Here is a 16,632-nt window from a genome sequence, read left to right on the forward strand (position 1 = left end):
GGGAAAAAGCCACATTCCTCACTGAGTGCATTATCAGATTTGCCGCAGTAACATAAACGGCAGCCGCTAGGTGGAGTGCGACACAAGTTAGAGAGCAAATGTGAGAAAAAGCTAGCTGACAGTTGTTTGGTCTTAGGGGGCCACCGTAGTTACGTACTGCGTAGCGGGCGCGTATATTTCGGTCTTGTTCGTGAATGCTAAGCTAACACCAACTATTTATTTTAAGTAGGAGCAGCTATTTCTGATCTCATGGAGAGTATAAATGCTAAATACGTGTCCCAGAAAATCAGCAAAACGAGATGGCGGCCAGTATCGCATTCGTTTCTACAACAGCCAGATATTTTTGCGAGTGGCTCGTGGGACAATGAGGTGGGCAAGTTGGCAAGTCGTATTTATGTTAAATGAGAATGAGTCACCTCGCGCCAAACTTCATAGAAAAATAACCCACTTTTACATGTGTGTACTATGTATTTGTATTTACACACGTTGTAACTATGAGAGTGCGATTTAAGACATGACATTAGCCCTGTTAACTATGTCCCATCGGCATGTCGCTACTACGAGAACATGCTCAATTTGTTGCTGGGATATTAGTAACGTTAAACTAAAACTTTTTTCTAGCGTAAAGGCAGATAAACTGGATTTTAGCTATGACTACTACATTTCCACGAGAAAATGTGAAATAAAGACTGTTCTGCGTCATCATTCCAATTACAACATTTGCTGAAATATGACGCTCCAATGTTTGTCTCCTACAGCACAACAAAATTTCATTTTGGTCCATTGGAAGTCATGGAAGTTCTGCTATGGAAGATGGATTTGAAGGAGAGCCGCAGCTTTTATGTGAACAGAAACACGATGGAGATGTTCTCGATCTTCAAGTAAGACACCCAATACGGTGTGAAGCAAATTAAGGCCTGTAATATTGTAGTGTTGGGAGTATCAAACTGAGAATATCGAGCTCTTTGTTGTGACCTACAGTCACTACTTGATAGCATTTATTGTCAACTGTCATCATGAGTTAGAAGTTGCCTTGCTTAAAGAAACACTGTTATGAAAGATAATTATATGAATTGGTCACTGTTGTATTTTTGCAGAGAATAATCTGTGTTTTATCAGACCAAAAGGATCTTTAAAATTCTGCATTGATTTGGAAAATGTTGACTCATAAATGGATGTGCACTGGAAGAATAACTTAAACAATCAGGCCTAATTTACTTCTGTTATTTATTTACAGTTTTTGGACCAAGACAGAATCGTCACAGCATCTTCAACAGGAGCAGTCACCGTTTTCCGCCATCACCAAAACAGTCAGGTACCATCAGGTTTCATATACAGTGTGTTTATCCAAATCTTGTGTATGTAGGTCATCATAACTCCTCCTACAAACTACAGCTATCCATGTCAGACTTGAGACAAATGTCTGTGTGACAAATTTTATGCACCCATTCTGTGTACAGCTTGGTAGATATACAGGCATTTCTTACATTTTTGTGAAGTGAAATTGTCGCTTTTGATTAAAGCTTAAGCAATATAAATGAAAACTCAATAAGAATGTGGTGGGAAAATATATTTAGGGACATCACTTCTGTAAGGTCACTCCTGTGCAAGACAAAAATATCTTAAAACGAACATTGTTAAATCTAAAGTCAGTTCAACTTTGATTCGACCATTATTGGGTCTGACTCTTTATCCTTGGCTAAAGATAATTGGGGATTGACTTCTAGGATTTATCCTTCATTTGGCTTTACTTGTGCTGTAATCAGTTGAACCACATGTGTGCAAGTAAATGGAGCCAACTGGGCTAGTGAAAAAATTCTGTTGCTGTGCTATGCCTTGTAATCCTGAGGCTATTAATCCAACATGAAAGGTAAAAATAAGCAAGCACTACTTACACTGTGTCCTTAGTGATGTTAGCAATAATTTTAAGAACCTTTATTCAAAGTCCCATATTATACAGTGTTTTAATAGGTTGATTTAAGTCTTACACATATTCAGATTGTGTTTTTCAAGTTTAATTTCAAAATACCACAAACATGGTTCATTTTGCCCCGTTTTTAACCCTGTTCTAAATGGGCTCTTTGGGTGTCTGTCTCTTGAATGCAGCTGCACTGCTGTCTTGAACAGCTGACGTAGATGTAAATGAATGTTGAGAGCAATCTGTCACTGCTAACTTTTTCTCAGTGATCATTTTACATTTAAATATTTAAACATATCAAGTATAGAGATTGTCTTTAACTCATTTGTGTGGTGAGTTTGTCACATGACTAAAACCAGTAGGTTAGTAGTAGGCATAGCTTAGAAATGGCTTTAAAGTTACTGCTGGTTAGCATGTAGTCTTAGCATTTCAGTTACTATTTCATGCCTATTCTGTTGTATGACAACAGACACTGAAAAATGAGTAATTGACAACAGTTTTACTGGGAATTTGTCTGCAATAAAATACAGTACATGTGAGCACAGCAAATAGCAGCAGTAAAGGGCTGACACCAGTGATTACTTGCTGCATATGCTTTAATTACCTGTGTCTCCTATCTCTTGACCGCAGACAATATCAATTGCTCAGCACTGGGCGAGAGCACATCATTATCCGTGTGACAATGCTCCCTGTACTGGTGTTGTATGCAGCAGTCCCGAGATTGTTACAGTTGGGGAAGATGGCAGGATCATCGTCTTTAGAGCCGACCAGGAGGGAGTGGTTCGAGTCATAGGTGAGATTGAGGTTGACCTGCTGTAGCCAGACCATCATGTCACGTTAAAATGCAGACAGAATTGTTTTGTTTTTTTCTTCGCATGAGGTACCATTTTCAACTCATGTGAACTAAGGTGAAACTAACATTTTTATTGAACTGTTTCACCTTTGCCAGAGAATGCCGATAGCAGCACGATTCATGCTGTGACTTATCTGAGGACAACAGAGATTTTGACAGTAAACTCCATCGGCCAACTCAAGTTGTGGGATTTCAGGCAGCAAAGCAACTCACCTTCCCAGATTCTTTCTCTGTAAGATCTGTTTAAAAAAGATGAAAAAAAAAACATATTGGTTTGAGCATTTTTTTTGGCTACTTTTCTACATTTTTTGTTTTTTTTCCCATGCAAGGTCTGGGGATAGAGTTCCTTTGCACTGTGTGGATAGACATCCAAATCAACAGCACATTGTGGCGACAGGAGGCCAGGATGGCATGCTCTGTGTCTGGGATGTGAGACAAGGCAACACGCCCTTCTCACTTATGGAGGCACACTCTGCGGAAAGTAAGATTTGTCGTGGGCAGATACATTAATTTATCCATACAGCAATTACAAGTTATTTTTCAAAGATGTCATGCATGCAAAGAATTATTACTGTGTTTATATATGTTTTTGTTTGGATTTCTCGACAGTGTGGGAAGTTCACTTTCACCCAACCAACCCAGATCATTTGTTTACATGTTCAGAAGATGGCTCACTGTTACACTGGGAGACTTCCTCACATTCTGAAATGCCCTCCTTCTTACAAGGCAAGTCAAATTAAGAAGATGATGTGATGTTTTTATAGATTATTCTGCTGCTGCTAGTCAGTTTGGCCAGTAATAAACATTTTAGAAAGTAGCTATGTGCTACAAAAACAGTAATTTTTACTACAACAAAGATGCAATGTGAAAGTCATTAGTGCAATAATCTTGAAGATTTTAGGTCAGATTTTACCATCACACAACTACAATGTTCACCAGTTATGTAGTGCAAGATTATAAAATTGTGTACAAATGGTGCAGGTGTTTTATTATTTCCCAATGTTTCCTGAACACCTCACATGCAGGATATAGTAGCTAGATAGCTGTGCACAGAAAAGGCTCTAGTCTCCACTAAGTTTCTCCATGATAAGTCCGCAACTTGGGCAAATGTGTGACCAAAAATGACTTTGAAAAGAGGCAGGCTGAAACCAAGTGGTTTTCTGCACAAGGACTGTTTTATATGTGCCAAGTAACTGTGTACAAAGTACACATTTTGAATTCCAATATCACATTTGACCATGGTCAGTGAAATGCTAAAATTGTGATTCTCAGTATTTCAATAATTGTGCAGCCCTACATTGCTTGTCTTATTTGCAAGCAAATATTCCTTTTTTGTATTTCTCTCCAGTTCCCCACACATTTTGCTGTGCACATGTGGAGTCTGCATGTCAACAAACACTGCACACAATGCAGTGGCAATGCTGAAATAACATATTGTGCATCGGGAATTTTATTCAAGCATATCTAGCTGTAAACAGTGACTTCTGGCTTCCCTAAACATAAACCAGTCACCAAATTTCTTCAGCTAACAGCTGCAACGAGCATTGATAATCATGCATGACATCACCAACAATTTAGTCATAGGAAATGTTAATATTTAATGTCTTTAATGTCTTGCTTCTATATGTTGTTTGTCAGAAAAACTGACAGTCAATCAAAATCTCAAATCTGGCATAACGAACACCACATTAATATACAACAGTATAGTGGTCATAATAATCTTCTGTAATAATTCATAATATTGTTTTCTCAGGTGGCAGGAACAGCAGCATGATGTCTCGCAGCGCGATGGCACCAGCTGGGGGGAATCAGTCCCTCATCAGTGCCTGGCTCAGCGGGGACTGCAGTAAAGGCCGTCTGGAGACGAGTCACATGCTTCCCAGCCAGACGCTGTCAGTCAACAGCTTGGATGTACTTCAACAATGTCTTGTCTGTGGGACTGATGGAGAGGCTATTTTTGTTAACAGACAGGTTCCGGTTTAAAAAGGTTTTTGGTGCAAAGCAGAAGATGTGGATGAAGATGTTTATTTGATGTTAATTTCAGTCACAACAGAAGGTATAATGTCTTTTTAAATCATACAGGGTGTCCAAAATGCTCTGTGTTAAGAAGTTTGGCTTTACTTGTGTCTTACACACTGCTTCGTTTGTAAGTTGCCTGTGCAGTAATGGATCATCATGGATCAAGGTTTTTGTAAGTCATTCCTGGCAGAATTGTTCAGTTCAACAGTCATTTTGTACAGAAGACATATACAGTTATTTCTTAAAAATAAAACCTTTATATGCATAACTCAAGACTTAATTTACTGTTTTGTTAATACAGAAATTCAAGGTTGAACATTACAGGAAGGCTCACAGGCTGAAACAGCAACACCAGCACTACTTGAGCTCTTGTTTTAGTTAAGTTAAAATACTGCAGCTGCTGTAAATAAAATGTTACATCTTTACCTGATTAAATCAGTGCTGCTGATGAGATACGGGGAAATAAATTGTTCAGGTGTGCCGTGAAGGCTGTAAAGTGCACAAAGCAAACAGCATCTGGGTAACTTGTGTGATGTTTCCCTGGTTTTACTTAATGTTTCTCCTAGTGGGGCTTCTGGTGTTTCTTTTAAAATTAAAGCTCTAACATGATACCATTGTGAGAGATAGGTTTTGTGTTCATCTTCAGTAACTGGGGTTGACTGTGTCCAAGATTATCCTCTTATTAGCTGAAATTGGAAATGATCAGATTTGAAAACAGTTTTATTTACTTGCACTGTTGTGTGCACATTTATATTTGCATTGTACATAATGATCTCTTAAATGTCAAATAAACAAACTGGATTTTAAGGGGACTTTTTCACATCAGGAGCAAGAAATAAAAAAAAATGAAGAGCAAGTGTTTTGTATTAATGACATCATTGGGCATTTTGTTATTACAATGACAATGTCCTCTACTTGCTTTTCTATTTTTTTAATTAATTTTTTAATTGTCTGACTTATTAAAACTCTAAAATGTTTTACATTAACTGAATTTACAAAACTTATTTAAGTATTAAGGATTAAAATCCAACTCAATTCTACAAAATACAAACTTACCTCACTAAACATACATATATAGGCTATGTTAGATGTTAATTTGTCTTGCATAATTACATGCAGTTTATACTGGTAATAGTACTCATACTGTTTATATCAACGCATTCATACATCCATTAAAGCTGTTCCACTTGGAAATTTCAAATCGCACCGCACTTTTACTCTTTCTTTTGCACTTCGAGCGTACAGTAAACTTTGAGCAAGTTTATCTGCGATCTAAATGAGTTGTCAGTAATGAACTGAACTTTGTTTTATTGTTGAAGCTGCAGCAGCTGGAAGTGGGTGTCGTTGGTTTCGTGTCTACCTTGACGCTGTTGTACTTGTCATTCAGACATCCCAGGAATTCAACACGACTAGGAACGAGCCAGCGCGGCACAACAAGGGCATTTTTTTTTTGCTTAAACCGCGTCCTTGTCGCCGCGAAAGGTCAAGCAAGCGACGTTAGCTGTTAAAATAGGAAAAGTGTCGAGGAAAGTGGCAGCTACAGACGCTGGTAAGTTGTCCAACTCCGCTAGCTGTTGCCAGTTGTGTTCGGAGCTAGCAGGCTAATTCGCAACCTGTTGTTGAATTAGCCTAGCAATAAATGGATGCCGTTAACACACAGGCCGCGGACGCTCTGCTGCGTCGTCTCATTTTATGAAAACTTAAATTATGTTAACTAGAGTTTCCAATTGATCAGTGTCAAACTAATGGAGATAACTTGGCGAATGTGACAAACAGTTTCAGCATGCAATGTTACCTTTCCCTATTCAGGGGAATTAGCATGAAAGTAGCGCTCTGTTAGCGTACAATGCTAACGACGCTAACAAGTGGAGGAGGTCTTGATGTGTGCAAGAGTACTGTTTCTTTTGAGGCAGGTTTATTTAATTTTTATTTTTGCAGAACGAATTGAGCTTAAAATTAAATGATAAATCGAGTGAAACCAGACATTTTAAGCTAATGGCTCATATCCCCTCATAAATGACAGAATCATCTAATGTTTATCTGTTATTACTACTTTTTCAGCCTCACATGACAGCTACACTGGATGCTTGTACGTATGATATTATTTTGTCTTATGTTGCCAGGAGCAGCACACAGATGTGAGGTCAGACATCAGAGACCCTTTCTATCGTTGCAGCCCTGGAGTGGTGACATCCTCTTTATTTCCTTCATTGTCATTATACATGCTTTTACATGAAGAGAGGGGAGAAACCCGAAGGATACAGACAGATGAGACCGAAAACGTTCCCCGCCAGCAACTACAGTGGCAACAGCCAACAAATGCTACAGGAAATACGGAAGAGTATGCGTAACTTGCCCAAACCCTCTGACCCACCTAAAGTGGACATTCCCATACCTGGAAAAATGCACCCTGAGGATTCAAGGCAACAGGGGCGCTGTAGCAACCCCAGAAATGACTACCATAAGGTCTTACAGGAGATCCGCAAGTCTCTATTGCCGTTTGCCAATGAGCCCAGTGCTTCAGGCTCTGATGTTAACAAACACATGTTGCTGGAACCCCCATATGCTGGGTTTGAGGAGGTGAGATGACAATACTGGTTATTGTGAAGGATTGTGGACGAATGTCATTCTATACATATCTCTGTAATAGAGGATAATAACTTGGGGCACTTTGTTTACTGGAGAATTATGTGGAAAATGACAGGTATGCAAAGTGGAATGGCAAGCTTGTACAGTTGACATTACAAAAGTAGTTTCTCACTTGGCACTTGTTTTGAGTGAGTGTGTGCAGTCCAGGTATGAAGTGGAACAGTATGTATTGCAGACATGTTCAACTTTAACAAATAATTTTCAGAGATGCAGCAATTGGTTGGTTATAATTTTAACGATTCTGATCACTGACTAATTGCATTAAAGTAATATTTTAAGTAAAATCCTCCACCTCCTTAATTGTGAGGATTTGCTGCATTTCTCTAAAAGTGTCACCTCAGACTCAAGACCATTTAGATGACTTATTACGCACAACAACAAAAAAAACATGAAGTATATTTACAGCTTATTTGAATCGCATCGCACTTGGATTTTGCCATAGTCTAAATGTTAGTTATTTTACTTTTTTCTCTTAAGCCAAGCAACAGTCGAGGTGCGGGGCTGACTATTGACTACACGGGTAAGGTGAGCTACCAAGACTCAGTGAGGGAACAGATGGCTGTTGCCAACCCCAACGCTACAGGCCTGAAACCCCCAGGTATGTAAACAGTCCACTGGGATTAACTGTTGGTTCTCCTCTTTTATCATCCATCCAGGCCTGTTCATTCAGCCTTGATATTGTTTGCAGGATTTGGGACATTTGCTGAAAGAAGTAACAATAAGTGATGACAAAGAATGAGTCACTGCATCAGTTAGAGGAAGAAGTTGCATAGAAGATTTTTTGATTTTCATTTACAGTGGCAGTCATAGTCCATGCTCGTAGAGGAATGTTGTGTCTGTTTAGTATCAACAGATGTGTGCTGTTCATCTTTTATTTATTGCAAATGTTTGCAAAAACAAATCATAGAAAATTCTAACTTCAAAAATATTTTACAACAAGCACTGTTATTCACCTATTGTCATCATTCCAAATAACATTGTGCATACCAAGTTAACGGCTGATTTTTGGATGCAGAGAGAGCACAACTGTTTTACATGTTAATGCAGAAGTGTTGGGTTTACATATTTTGCACATTATAGTAATTGTTTCAATTTGAACAAATAGTTTTACCTGGACATTGGTTTTAATTGTTTCAGCTATAAAGTGCTACAAGTATTTTTTCATCCTTTTTCCCTTCAGCTTGATTGTTTTTTTGTTTAGTTTTTTTTCCTGTTTTTGTTATTTCTGTAGGAGCTTCTCATATCCAGCAAGCTGTGCTGAGGAGGCCAAGCTGGAAAGGCTCTAAGGAGTCTCTGGCTCCTCGACATGGTCCTCTCATGGTGGATGGAATGATATACCGCTCAGACAGTCCTGGACCGCCTCCTGCCTTCCCACAGGGCCACCCTGCTAACAGCCAGAGAGTTAACCCTCCACTGCCTCCTCAGGTACGCAGTGTCACACCTCCACCAAACCGTGGTGCCATGCCTCCTGCATCATCCTGGGACAGCAACCCATCAACCAAGCGTTACTCTGGAAACATGGATTACCTTGTGCCCCGCATCTCTCCAGTACCCCAAGGGGCCTGGCCTGATGGGTACCCGACTGCAGCACCTCAGAATCAGCGTGGCATCAGCCCAGTGCCTGTGGGCCACCAACCCATCATAATGCAAAGCTCTGGGGGGAATAAGTTCACCTTCCCCTCCAGCTGGTCTCAGAATGGCTCCCCCCAGTCTGACTACATGGCAGGAGGCAGCAGACAGCCCCCTCCTCCATATCCGGTCAACCAGAGCAGCCGACACAGTCCCACTGATCAGCAGATGCAGGCAGGAGGACCTGCATCATCTCCTTCTTATGTCAATGGTGGAAACATTCCTCAGTCCATGATGGTTCCCAACCGGAACAGTCACAACCTCGACATGTACAGTATTGGTCCTCCTCAGCCCTGGTCCCAGGCTCCTCTGGCTTCTAACCAGCCCCAGTCTTCCTCTGGCAGCAGCAGCAACCAGGATCTGTCCCCATCATGGCAGCACAACAAGCCTGTCCGCTCTAATTCTTTCAATAACCACCAGCTGAACAGCCGACCTGCTCACCCAGCTAGTTCCCAGCCCTCTGCTACCACCGTCACTGCCATCACGCAGGCTCCTATCCTGCAGCCAGTCAAAAGCATGCGTGTCCAGAAACCTGAACTACACACTGCTGTCGCTCCCACACACCCTCCATGGCTGCAGCAGGTACCTCCATCTACAGCTGCACCTGCCTACCCAGAACCCTCAGCTGCAGTCCATCAGATCCCTGTAGTGGCAGAGGTCCCCAACTACCAGGGGCCCCCTCCGCCCTACCCGAAGCACCTCCTCCAGCAGCAGGCTGCACCCTGCCCCCCAGCATACGACGCAGGAGTCAGTAAGATGGGCACAGGTAGAGAAGAACCTGCTGAAGAGGAGACCAGCAGCAGTGAAAATGCAAGAGACAAGGCATCAGAAAGTCCTGAGAGCACTGCAGCAACAGAGAAAGAGAAGAAGCAAATCACAACATCACCTGTTCCTGTCCGTCGAAACAAGAAAGATGAAGAGCGAAGGGGGGAGTCTGGAAGAATCGCTCTGTATTCTCCACAGGCCTTCAAGTTCTTCATGGAACAACATGTGGAGAACATACTGAAGAACCATCAGCAGAGGATTCGAAGGAGGAAGCAACTGGAAAATGAGATGCAAAGGGTGAGAAAGAATTTTTTGGCCACTTTAAAAAAAAAAAAAAAAATTCCCACTTTTTGCTTTTTCCAACTTTTTTTTCTTTTTACTATCATGTCACCACTATGCTATCTGACTATGGTCTTTTTCATGCTGTTTATTCTTAGCTGTTCTTCCTTTCTCTTTTTCTTCTTGCTCTCACTAACAGCTGACCTAAAAGGTAAAGGTATCTTTGCTGTCCTGTGATACAAAATAGCCCACACATAAGTCATTCAAGTAAGGTGTTGTTGAGAGACTGGTGTTTGTCTTTTAAATGTGCTGCATCTTCTGATGAAAGTACATTGGATGCTTGCCCCACTCCATGACCTCCATCTTACTGGTCCTGACACTGCATGTGCATTATTTTTTTGGAATAATAAGAAGATTAACACTTAACACAACAGCAAGATATTTTATGTTTGCGTCCACGGTAAATTTTTTAAAATGCATTTTGCCCTGGTTTCCTTAATTGCCGTCAATTGTTTCTCTCAATGCCATTTATTTCTAACCACAGCTCGATGTGTGTGATTTTTAATAGATATTTTGGCTGTTGTGTGTTGTATATGACTGTTGACTATTGCCTTTCTGCTTCACTCAGGTGGGTTTGTCTTCAGAAGCCCAAGAGCAAATGCGTATGATGCTCTGTCAGAAAGAATCCAACTACATCCGGCTAAAGCGGGCCAAAATGGACAAGTCCATGTTCAAGCGAATCAAGACGCTCGGCATTGGAGCTTTTGGTGAGGTGTGCTTGGCCAGAAAAGAGGATACAGGAGCTCTGTATGCCATGAAGACGCTCCGCAAGAAGGACGTGCTGCTGAGAAACCAGGTGGCTCATGTCAAGGCTGAGAGGGACATACTGGCTGAGGCTGACAACGAGTGGGTAGTGCGTCTCTACTATTCATTCCAAGACAAGGACAACCTGTACTTTGTCATGGAGTACATTCCTGGAGGGGACATGATGAGCCTTCTTATTCGACTTGGCATCTTTAAAGAAGAGCTGGCCCAGTTTTACATTGCTGAGCTCACCTGCGCTGTAGAGAGCGTCCATAAGATGGGCTTCATCCATCGAGACATCAAGCCTGACAACATCCTCATAGACAGAGACGGACACATAAAGCTGACCGACTTTGGTCTTTGCACTGGCTTCCGCTGGACCCATGACTCCAAATATTACCAGAGTGGTGAGTGATAAGTTTTTAGTACGAACAGTTCAGTAGTTTTGTGTAGTAATACATTTGCCTTTTAATCCACAGTGCATATCACAAATTGTCAAATAAGAATGGGCTAAATTTAAAAAATTTTAACTTGAAAGAAAACGGGAGCTCCATTCATTTGACCTTCATATTACAAGAGCATGTTTTTCATTAGATGTCAAATCTAGTTACAACCTGACAGCAACAAACTAATTATTTTCATGGTCAGCTGGTCTATAAATGATATATATTAATAATAATATTTAAAGAATACAATAGTGGTTGACAACGTCAAACTGCCTGATATATCTCAACAGTTTACAACCCAAAGACATTTGACTCACTACCACAGAGTACTTACAAAAGTCAGCAAAGCTAGAATCACTGAATTTGTAGAATTTTTACTTCAGAAATGACAGCTGATTGGCTTCTAATTTTAGCTATTCTAGAATTACTCCTGATACCTTATCACTGTTACTTAAAGGTACTGTGTGATCTCTCTCCAGGAGACCATGTGAGGCAGGACAGCATGGACTTCAGTAAGGAATGGGAAGATCCAGCCAACTGCCGCTGTACGGACCGCCTGAAGCCTCTGGAGCGGAGAAAGGCCAGGCAGCACCAGCGCTGTTTGGCCCACTCACTAGTGGGGACACCCAACTATATAGCACCAGAAGTGCTGCTCAGAACAGGTACAGTGGACCAGAGTTAGAAGAGTTTACTGCAGAAGTAAATGTTAGTCTTCATTTGTTTTCCCTTTACGTTGAATTCTCCATATTTCACCTGCATTACCATGTTTATCAGGAATCTGTTGACGAGCAGCTCAAAATTTGAGATATTGACTTTATTGGGGTAGCTTTTAAGCAGGTATGTTTAAAAATTCAGATTTTTGCACAAATGCAGCACCAGCATTACATATCATAAGATGCACACAATTTTTTTTCCAAAAGTTTGCATTTATATTGTATGCCAAAAACCAATTGTATCTGTGCCAAAGTCATAATTGATGGGTTTTTCCTTCTACCCCATTTTTACCTCTATGGAAACCGTGGTTAGAAGTAGAGAGAACTCAAAAATACATTTACAGTTAAAATGCCATAAATCCTAAAAAAATGAAAAAGTTGAATTCTTTTGATCATTCATTGTACATAAGTTTCAGAAAACCAACATGTACCACTATTTGTACATGTAAAATTCTAGGAAAAATGGTAGTTTCTCGTGAGATATTTAATTAGTGACATGTACGATTTCCATACTTGTCTCCTATCTGCATTGAGTAAACACAGCCTGCAGTTGAACCCAGTTCAGTCAAACAACTTCATGTTGGAGAAGCAGAAATTTTGCTTCAAAAGACAGAAATGCCTAAAGTATTTTAAATTACTTACAAATGTGTTTTTTATTGGTCTAGAGATTCATTTTTTGTTTAGCTGTAGAAAGATTCTGTAAGCTACATTTGACAGATAATTGATATTTGTATCTTCATTGTGTCATTATGCATAGCAGTACAACTGAAATAAGCAACAGAGCACTGAAATTGAACAATTGTTTCAAATAATATTGATTCCAAACCCTCCTAAGAGAAATTTACTGTAGGTTTAATTAGATATTGTCTATAATCTTCTGCAGGATATACCCAGCTCTGCGATTGGTGGAGTGTTGGTGTCATCTTGTATGAAATGGTTGTTGGACAGCCTCCCTTCTTAGCGACCACACCCCTGGAGACACAGCTGAAGGTATGTGAGGCAGCAGTGAAAGGTTTTGTGTCCACAGAGTTTGTTGTTTCCTCATGTTGTTTGTCTGTTGACACCAGGTGATAAACTGGAAGAGCACGCTGCACATTCCCCCGGCAGCCAAGCTCAGCCCAGAGGCGTCAGACCTCATTGTTAAGTTGTGCCGTGGCCCCGAGGACCGCCTTGGAAAGAACGGTGCGGACGAAATCAAAACTCATTCTTTCTTTAAGAGCATTGATTTCTCCAGCGACCTGAGACAGCAGGTGGCGCCCTACATCCCCACCATCGCTCACTCCACAGACACCTCCAATTTTGACCCTGTGGACCCAGATAAACTGTGGAGCAGCGACAGCGATGGTGAGGACAACCACAATGACACCCTGAACGGCTGGTTCCGCAACGGCAAGCACCCTGAGCACGCCTTCTACGAGTTCACCTTTCGACGCTTCTTTGACGACAACGGTCATCCATACAGCTGCCCTAAACCCATCGAGTATGAGGGCTATAACGAGGACGAGGCGGACTCAGAGGGCACAATGCAGGAGGCAGCCAGTTCAGAAACACAGGGCCGAGACCTGGTCTACGTGTAGCAGCTGAGGCCAGCTGAGCTGCTTGTATATAATAAGTTCGTGGAAGGCATTTTGTGTGAAGGGGAGTGCAACAGTACAGCATGTAAATCCTTGAACGTAGGAAAGTATGTTTGTAGGAACAGTCAGAACACTCTGCAGTACACGATCGCCTTAACAAACAGTGAATTCACACTACAAGTTAAAGGAATAGTTCAACATTTGTTTTCTTGCCAAGAGACAGCCCATAGGAATAAAGATACAGCTCTAAATATGAAGCTTCACTTACCTTAAAATAAAGACTAGAGACAGATACTCTGCTTTGGTCCAAGGGGAAGAAATCTGCCTGTTAACACCAGTAAGGCCAAGCCTATAGTTTTTTTTTTTATCCGGTAGTACGCAGAGGTCCACATGATGTAAATTTCATCATCTCCCTAAGTTCACTAGTGTGCAGCTCAAGAGAAGAAAAATGTAGACGTATGGATCCAAGTCCTTTCCAACCAACTCCAAGTGGACTAGAGAGCAGTTTGTGGTGTCTGCAACTGTCCATGTTTGTCCCTGCAAGGGAGTAAATTAAGGACTTAAGGGTCACTAAGTAACATGTTATGTCTAGGGCACTCCAAAGCCTAAAACCTTATGTTTGTTCTTTCATATGACCAAGAACATTTAAAAAAAAAAAACCTCACATCTGAAAAGTTGGAACCAAACATTCTTGAAATATTCTTTCCAATTAATTTTGTTTAGGTTGACTACTTCTGATTATGTCTCATACGTTTTAAAAGCACCTGCCCAAATACTTAACTAGAGGGGGTTAATTGTTTAACTCTCACTTGTGTAAAAGCTTGAAGCTTCTCAAATTTGTCTTAACACTACAACTGCAGATGTTTATTCTGCAACCAGGATGTATACAAATCTACAGTGAAATGAAACATTTAGTGGGTGAAAATCTTCACATTTTAGCATGGAACAGTAACCGTTATATATACATCATCAGGCTTGTGTACAGTTTCCATTCAACACATTGAGTTTTGTGCCTATCAAGCAAATAAACCAGATCTGATGTGTTAAGTAGGGAGCTTTAGAGATGCTGGTAGGTAAAATTTCTTACCTTCGGCCAGAATCGGGTCTTCCATTTCACATAATTATGCTAAGCTAAGCTAACCAGATGCTGTCTGTAGCCTTTTTCAATCCACTGCTCTAAATCTTGGCTTGTTTTCCAGAAGTGTTGTACTTTAGTTTGTGAGAGGTGACACTGTATGTTGTGTGCTGCCTGAAAACCCTAAAAGGAACAGAAAGCAGGAAAAAGCTAAATCAGGGTGCTCTCATTGATGACTTATTGCAAACCCCCTAAAACCTTAATTTATTTAAGAAACAGTGTAGATGCTGTTTGAGTGTGGGGATTTTTGTTGTTGGAATTACTTTCATTAGTAAGACTTGTCTTAATTTATATTTTAATGTCTGTTGCCATGGGGATTTAGTGACTCATAGAAATTTGCAGGGATACATGGCTCTAATTATTCATTGCTGTGCCTTTTATGATTTTTTTTTTAAATTTTATTTTATCTTTCACCAAATATAAAGAGGGTTAATAATCATACTGGTATTTTAAATAAGAGTAGAAGTAGGTGATTGAACTGCAGTAGTTTCTTGTTATATTTTTCTAATTTATACCTAAAATGTATTTATAAATTAAGTTGTATACAGTGGATGTAAATATATTTCTTCTTTCCTGTCAGCTGATTTTTTTTTTTTTCGTTTTTAGTTTTTTCCTCTGGGCAGGCCCTTGTCGGTGTCCACTGCTGCTGCCTTCTGTCAATATGTATCTTTTTAACACTAATTCACAGGACTCTGAATAGATTTAAGGTCTTTTGTTGAACTCACTTTCATTGCCATTTAATGCTCATCTCTCAACCAAAGCACTAAATAGGTGTTTTTGTTTGTTTTTTTTTAAAACTTTTTTTTTCTTTTACAATAACCCACATTTAGAAAGAAACTATCACAACACTATGAACCTAGTTTTTGTGGTATTATGTGACACAATCACCCAGAAGTACCTTGCCTTTTTGGCACCTGATCACGACATCCTATAATACTTCACATGGTGACCTGGAGGAGAACCACAGGCCACCGTCAGAGTTGATTTTTTTGTGCAGCCGTATTGAAAATAAAGAGAAACTGGACTCTTCATCACATATCATGATGATTTTGTAACCCGCTGTACTTTTGTGTGTGTAGGAAAGATCTCTGAATGTAGTTGTTATGGACTTAATGGTGACCACTGTCATTCTGCACTGGTTTTGTGTTTTCATTGTGAGAGAATTTTATTTTTGTGTACGTTATTGCTCTGGGAGGTTTGGGAGCAGGGAAGAGGGTGATAAATAAAGAATGTAAAGAACAACTGGAAATCTGAAAATGAGACATTTTTTGCGTTTGACTTGATAAATTCTGTAGTTCGACCCTGGCTTTAGTTAGAAGACAAAGTAACGCCAAACATAAGCTAGCACATGAGTGGTATTTTGATATTGTAGTGTGGATGGTATTTAGAAAATACAACTTTCCTGTGTCTAAATTCTAAATATGCATTTTAAACTCCAACAGATGCCAAAGGCAGCATCATTTTACATTAGTCTTAGTCCATCTAAAGTTTTGAATCCACTACTAGGATTAAAAACTACAATGCTGTTACTTAATACATAACACAATAAAATCAAAAGCATCACATTTTTCCATTGTTTCTGTCCCAGATAACAAATATATGCAAATATGTTCAAATGTATATTTTCATCTCCACCTAACAGGCTCCCTGGCTAGAGCCTCCACTAGTAACTAGATACTGTGTTCCCTGAATAAATGAACTTGTCTACAGTCGGTTTAACACTTCAGTGTAACATCATAGACTTTACCACTGGCAATCATGTATTATGGTTATTAATATCTTTCTGATAAGGCACCATTTATAAAGTTTTATTATTGGCTAATAAATCATTTAGTGATGATTAATAGA

At 40.1% G+C, this 16,632-nt stretch overlaps 2 protein-coding genes across 3 annotated transcripts; both read left to right on the plus strand.

Moving 5' to 3' along the window:
- The first annotated feature begins 134 nt into the window (after window positions 1-134).
- nup43 (nucleoporin 43) lies at window positions 135-5,401 on the plus strand. Its single transcript, XM_023299669.3, has 8 exons — window positions 135-369; window positions 759-881; window positions 1,238-1,315; window positions 2,549-2,711; window positions 2,868-3,003; window positions 3,101-3,252; window positions 3,381-3,497; window positions 4,525-5,401. Exons 1-8 carry the CDS (start codon window positions 250-252, stop codon window positions 4,752-4,754), a joined length of 1,119 nt encoding a protein of 372 aa, XP_023155437.2. The 5' UTR covers window positions 135-249; the 3' UTR covers window positions 4,755-5,401.
- Window positions 5,402-6,157: 756 nt separating this feature from the next.
- lats1 (large tumor suppressor kinase 1) lies at window positions 6,158-16,026 on the plus strand. Of its 2 annotated transcripts, XM_023299664.3 has the most exons (8): window positions 6,159-6,339; window positions 6,914-7,370; window positions 7,917-8,037; window positions 8,671-10,130; window positions 10,741-11,323; window positions 11,842-12,024; window positions 12,959-13,065; window positions 13,143-16,026. In XM_023299664.3, the coding sequence occupies exons 2-8, from the start codon at window positions 7,023-7,025 to the stop codon at window positions 13,650-13,652; spliced, it is 3,312 nt and encodes a 1,103-aa protein (XP_023155432.1). In that variant the 5' UTR covers window positions 6,159-6,339; window positions 6,914-7,022; the 3' UTR covers window positions 13,653-16,026. The 2 variants fall into 2 exon arrangements, with proteins under 2 accessions (XP_023155434.1, XP_023155432.1); XM_023299666.3 differs by lacking the exons at window positions 11,842-12,024; window positions 12,959-13,065; window positions 13,143-16,026 and adding an exon at window positions 10,312-10,323 and having other exon boundaries at window positions 6,158-6,339; window positions 10,741-10,879.
- Window positions 16,027-16,632: the final 606 nt, after the last annotated feature.

Source organism: Amphiprion ocellaris, chromosome 12, assembly GCF_022539595.1.
Source record: "Amphiprion ocellaris isolate individual 3 ecotype Okinawa chromosome 12, ASM2253959v1, whole genome shotgun sequence".
Lineage (NCBI taxonomy): Eukaryota > Metazoa > Chordata > Actinopteri > Pomacentridae > Amphiprion > Amphiprion ocellaris.

What these genes read in the sequence shown, in the direction of transcription:
- nup43 (XM_023299669.3), top strand. Translation starts at nt 250, where the DNA reads ATGGAGAGTATAAATGCTAAATACGTGTCCCAGAAAATCAGCAAAACG. An exon ending in GAGATGTTCTCGATCTTCAA is followed by an intron (nt 882 to 1,237) that starts GTAAGACACCCA and finishes ATTTATTTACAG; the next exon opens with TTTTTGGACCAAGACAGAAT. An exon ending in GCCATCACCAAAACAGTCAG is followed by an intron (nt 1,316 to 2,548) that starts GTACCATCAGGT and finishes TCTTGACCGCAG; the next exon opens with ACAATATCAATTGCTCAGCA.
- lats1 (XM_023299664.3), top strand. Translation starts at nt 7,023, where the DNA reads ATGAAGAGAGGGGAGAAACCCGAAGGATACAGACAGATGAGACCGAAA. An exon ending in CATATGCTGGGTTTGAGGAG is followed by an intron (nt 7,371 to 7,916) that starts GTGAGATGACAA and finishes TTTTCTCTTAAG; the next exon opens with CCAAGCAACAGTCGAGGTGC. An exon ending in CTCCAAATATTACCAGAGTG is followed by an intron (nt 11,324 to 11,841) that starts GTGAGTGATAAG and finishes ATCTCTCTCCAG; the next exon opens with GAGACCATGTGAGGCAGGAC.